General features: G+C 33.6%; 1 protein-coding gene across 1 annotated transcript; it reads right to left on the bottom strand.

Annotated features, from left to right (window-relative positions):
* Positions 1–4024: 4024 nt before the first annotated feature.
* On the bottom strand, positions 4025–5556 carry LOC135072121 (DNA repair protein RAD51 homolog 4-like). The gene is made up of 5 exons (XM_063966075.1): positions 5214–5556; positions 4915–5125; positions 4653–4830; positions 4444–4569; positions 4025–4275 (listed from the first exon to the last, which is right to left on the bottom strand). The coding sequence occupies exons 1-5, from the start codon at positions 5474–5476 to the stop codon at positions 4025–4027; spliced, it is 1029 nt and encodes a 342-aa protein (XP_063822145.1). The 5' UTR covers positions 5477–5556.
* Between the last annotated feature and the right edge of the window lie 185 nt (positions 5557–5741).

Raw genomic sequence — 5741 nt, 5'->3', positions numbered from 1 at the left:
ATACGTCCGTAGCAAGCTTGAGTATGGTGCTGTCATTTGGGATCCCTACGAGGATAAATATGCCTTAATGATAGAAAAAATTCAACGCAAGTTTGCTCGCTGGCTGTATAAAAAGAGATACGGATATTACCCCTATTTGTACCCGTCCTTGTTTGTCTCCGGCATGGTTGATTTGGAAACCCTTAAGTTTAGGAGGATAATGTCAAGTATAATATACTATTTGTCGATTATACATGGGAAAATTGATAGTCCACAAATATTAGCGAAAGTAGGCTTATCAGTGCCTACGCGCATACCACGGGATGTTACCGGGATGGTTGAACCGCGTCGCCGCCCTAGGCTGCTACACCGGCCGGTCACGCGCACCACTCGCGCAGCGAGCGCGCCTTCTACCCGCGCATTACGTTTAATCGGGGACTTAGTTGCTCAGCACGATATCGACATATTTGCCGACCGCTTAGGTACAATAATGGTATTAATTCATAGATTTTTGTGTAAGTAATAACTTTGAATAACTTTGACATTGATCTCTGGACATAAATGTATTTATCTCTTATTCTTATTAGTAGTCTTAGGTATGACATTCTATTTTGGACTTAATTATTTTATGTATTTAATTTTAATGTTATTTGACTATTATTTAATTTATCGTTTTAATTATTTGACAATTTTACATATTGAAATTGCTATTATAAATTATCTGTATTGTATAACTTGTTGGCGCGTTGGACTTTCTGTAAGCCTTCAAGCAGATTATAAATAAATAAATAAATAAATAAATAAAAAATAAACGAAAAAAAATGTTTGTATTCATGAACACAAATATGATAGTGGGGGACATTGGAACTTTTTTGGTTTCGATGTCCACCACTGAGGGACAGAGCAACACATTTCTTCTCAGTGTCCACCAGTAGGGCCCAACGGGAAGATTTCAGTATCGCTGTCCCCCACTGGTGGACATTGCAACTTTTTTTCTCGATGTCCACCAGTGGTGGACAAATAGTGGGGGACATCGGGAATAAACGAAATATACCCTCTTCATGGAAAGTTCAAGAAGTTTTCCCTGTACTAAAACCAAATAAATGCCCCTCAGAGGCAGAATCATATCGCCCAATAGCTCTTTCTTCGGTTATGGCTAAAATTGCGGAACACTTAGTTAAAAACCGATTAGAGTGGTATGTGGAGAATAAAGGATTTCTAAGCAATAGTCAGTTTGGTTTTCGAAAAGGTAGGAGCACGTCAGATAGCATTGCAATATTCACCACTGACATAAGACTAGCGTTTTCGATTAATGAACATTTGTTAGCAGCTTTTCTAGATATTTCCGCCGCGTACGATAACGTAGTGTTGTCCGTACTTGTAGAAAAATTGTATAAATTAGAGGTTCCTGTGATTTTAATAAATTTTATTGTAAATATCTTAGTTGGAAGAAGTGTACATATTTTTAATGAAGACTTGGAAAAAAGAACGAGGTTATTATGGAATGGGCTCCCTCAAGGTTCCGTTTTAAGCCCTCTTCTTTTTAATATTTACTCACATGATCTAGAACCTTCTTTTAGTAATGACATTAGCGTACTCCAATACGCTGACGATTTAGTTTTGTATATATCTGGAAAGAATACTGAAATCTTATGTAATACTTTGAACCATAATCTTTCAGTTTTAAAATTGTGGTTAGATAATAATGGCATGACTCTATCCGTACCTAAAAGTTCGGTTGTTCTTTTCACTCGAATGAGATGTCCACCACCAATTACAATTTCTTATGATAACATCCAAATACCGATAAGTAACGAAGCTAAATTTTTGGGAGTCATTTTAGATTCAAAGTTGACAGGACTTTCACATTTCTATTATATTAGTGCAAAATGCGAACGCTTACTTAATATTCTAAGATGTCTGCGGGGAGTATGGTGGGGAGCTCATCCGTTTTCACTAAAACTTCTCTATAATGCAATTATCAGAAGCATTCTTGACTATGGAACACAATTCCTGGAACCTTGCAGCGTGGTTGGTTTACGAAAACTAGATGTCATACAAACAAAAGCACTACGTACTGTTGTAGGTGCAATGAAATCAAGTCCCAATAATGCTTTACAATTAGAATGCGTGGATCCTCCTTTAAGACTCCGGCGACAGTTTCTTAGTGATAAATTTTTATTTCGTGCTTTGCAATTATCTCAACACCCCCTTTATCACAGATTACTAACTTTATCCGAATATATTCAATCTTCTTCGTATTGGACACATAAAAACCCTCCATGTTTGGTAATTAGCTTTCAAAAATTTAAATCTCTTCAAGCACCTACTCATAGATCACTTTATCTCCCAATATTCTCTTCAGATTATGATTCATTAATATTATCCCTCAATATTTCCTTCGATATTAATATATCTAAGATGGACAGATATGCTAACTCAAAGTTTAATTTAATATTAGAAAACGACTGGTTTGATTGGCATCATTTATATTGCGATGCTTCAAAACATAGCCAGGATGGTCCTGTTGGAGTAGGTGTTTTTCATCATCAGTATAAAATCCATCAAATGATAAAATTACCCCCTGAGTCTTCAGTATTTACTGGGGAATGCGTTGGTATACTCAAATCTTTAGAATATATTCTTTTGATGAAACTTAAAAAATCTGTAATTTTCTCAGATTCTAAAAGTGCCCTGCAGGCCTTAGCTAAGTACCCCTTTAAATCTAACATTTTTTATCCAGTAATTATGAAATGTAGGAGCTTGTTTCATAAATGTATTTCTTTGGGATTACAAGTAGCTTTTGTATGGATTCCAAGCCATTGCAACATAACGGGAAATGTCAAGGCTGATCATTATGCGAATGATGCGGTGTCTAATGGTGACAATTTCCCATACAAAAATTACTGTCACGATTTAGTAGCTCTACCTAAAGTGTATCTTCGTCAATCGTGGGAACAGGACTGGAGCATTAGTAGTCAGACCAAAGGAAAACATTATAAACAGATACAACCAACTATTCCAATTAAACCATGGTTTTTCAAATCCTATTTACCTAAAATTGCTACTACAACTCTTATTCGTATGAGACTGGGACATGTGTGTACACCTCAACATTTGGCACGAATTCACATTATCGCTGATGATACTTGTGAATGTGGAGATGAAGTGGGCGATCTAAATCATATCTTTTTTGCCTGCCAGAAATATGATTGCTCCTCCTTTATCCAGTCATTAATATCCCTCCGTGTCCAACTACCTACATCCATAATTTGTCTGTTATCCTCTAATGATGTAAATATTTATAAATGTATATCTATGTTTATTATTACTTATGATATTAAAATATAGCCTGATACGGCTATATTTTATCCTTTTTATGTCTGTCATAAACATATTTTCTGTCTAATGTACATAGTAATATGATTAGTTATTATTATCCTGTAAACAATAACACCTTTCCTGCCTGATCCTTCAAAATTTTCGCTCTTCCCGGGTATTTTCCTTTAAAATCCGTTTCCCAACCTTTACACCTCGTCATTGGCAAATGCACAAGCCGTGCGTGCCACATATAAAAAAAAAAAAAAAAAAAAAAAATCTGTGCGACGCGTGGTGATTTTGACAGGTCAAAGATATAACTCATATAACATAGATGGATAGGGCGCGTTAGACCTTTGCGTGCTTTTGAACGTAATTTGTTTATAATATTTTCAAGTAATCAAAAATTCTAAGTACCTCTCATATACCAATAACTATGATACCAATACGACATATTATTTTATTTTTATAGTTCGTTACATAAAAAGTTTCTATACTTTTCTGACAAAAAAAAAATTTTGCACCTGGGTAGGGTTTCCATGTATTCGGATTAATCCGGACATGTTCGGATTTTTAAGAATAGATAACGGTCGGACTTCGTCAGTTTTTTTCAATTAAGTGAGTATTAAAACTAAATCGCGATGTATCCATTAATGAAATGTAATTAGGCTTTTTGTCAGGGGACTTTTCAAATAATAAATCTTGTTTGGAATACATACTTTTTCTTTTATTTACTTATGGAAGTAATGCCACATGCATTCAATTGTAAGTTACAACTTTTAATATTACCCTCAGCAGACTTCATTTTTGTAACTGTTAAGTGTGAACAAATGTGTTTTCCATCACACAAAATTGGTTGAGATTTATCTAATAATAAAATTACAGATGGGACATGGCGCCAGTAATTCCCTAGGCAGCGATTTCTTTTTTCTATGTAGGCTGTTTCTCTGTACAGAGTTGTTGATTGTTCCTTGTATTCTGAAATGTTAAAATAAATTCATTGTTAACTCACAAAAAATATTATACCTACAAAGTATTATAATAAGCTTGACAATGTTTTAAAACAGGAGAACATTTACCATGTTCTACATAAAGTGGTCTTAATTTTTTTTAATAATAATGAAGTGAAAGTATTTATTAGTCTACCTTCATCCAAGTCTGAGACATCTTGATCCACCCATCTTGTCTGTAAATTTATGCAGACAATACCAAGTTCAATGTCATTCGAAATAAATCTACAGTAATTTACAAAAGTATTCAACAATGCCAAACCTGTAAAAAAGATGAAAAGATGTTAAAAGAAGTACAATGAAGATAAATAAATAAGAAATTTAGTTAAAACATGAATGGCTCACCAATTTTATTTTCATCACCAAGATACTGAAACATCAGGCAAGGCAAAGAATCAACAATAATCAAGGATAGATTATCAAAAACTATTGAATTATTTTTGATCTTCTGTAATATTTCAATAATTTCATCCATTGTCCATACATGTATTATTTTTATTTTGTACATTACTAATGCCATTTCCTGAAAAAACATAATTTAGAAAAGATTATCCTAACAAATATTAAAATTTATATTTAACGATATTCGATCAGAATCTGTTTGTACCTTATGATTCAGACCTTCGGCTTCTAATATTTTTTGTATTCTGATTGCAGAAAAATCACCTTTTGTATCTAGATAAAGAACTGTACCATTAATGTGTTTTACACAGTTAATAGCAAGTTGGAAACATAGCTGTGTTTTGCCAGAGTCTGCGAGGCCAAACAGCTCTGTTATGTGTCCCACAGGAATACCTCCGTTGAGGATGAGATCTAAACTGAAAATAAACCCAAGTTATAATAAAATAGAATAAAGTATCTAGCTATAATTTGAATTTACACCTAACAAAAATAAGTGTGGCGAACCTTTCTATTCCAGTCTGTACAAAGTTTTTTTTCGTCTTAATTCTTTTAAGCAGAGTAGCTCCATTGATCAAAGGTGCTGAGTATTTGTTAAATATATGACTACGTAAAGTAATGATGTCTGGTAAACTTAATTTTGTTAAAGTTGAAAGTTTTTCAATGTCTTCTTGAAGAAACTCTAAAATAGTGATAATGCGACCTTGCGTTAAAAGTTTTAGGACACTATCAGTTAGAGTAGCATGTTTAACTGCTTTAAGTTTTTGCATTTTGCTTTTAAACTATAATCTGACATGCAAAAGAAATAAAAGTTTTTGTTTACAAAAAATTAAACTTCCACAACATTTGACAATGCAATGACACAAATGACAGTTAAATTTCGAACAAAAAAACACTAGTTAGTGATGTGATCAATTTGAAAAATGAGCTCAATGTGTGACGAGAATTATCTTTGGTAGCTTTGTTTGGTCACTGCATTGGTGGTGTATCCGAAATCAGCCATAGACAAAATAGAAAGAAACAATATTTCCGACG

The sequence above is a fragment of the Ostrinia nubilalis genome, chromosome 5 (assembly GCF_963855985.1).
Source record: "Ostrinia nubilalis chromosome 5, ilOstNubi1.1, whole genome shotgun sequence".
NCBI classification, from domain to species: Eukaryota; Metazoa; Arthropoda; class Insecta; order Lepidoptera; family Crambidae; genus Ostrinia; species Ostrinia nubilalis.
This window is presented reverse-complemented; position numbering and strand designations above follow the sequence as displayed.

What these genes read in the sequence shown, in the direction of transcription:
- LOC135072121 (XM_063966075.1), bottom strand. Translation starts at nt 5,476, where the DNA reads ATGCAAAAACTTAAAGCAGTTAAACATGCTACTCTAACTGATAGTGTC. An exon ending in GTACAGACTGGAATAGAAAG is followed by an intron (nt 5,126 to 5,213) that starts GTTCGCCACACT and finishes GTTTATTTTCAG; the next exon opens with TTTAGATCTCATCCTCAACG. An exon ending in TGGTGATGAAAATAAAATTG is followed by an intron (nt 4,570 to 4,652) that starts GTGAGCCATTCA and finishes TCTTTTTTACAG; the next exon opens with GTTTGGCATTGTTGAATACT.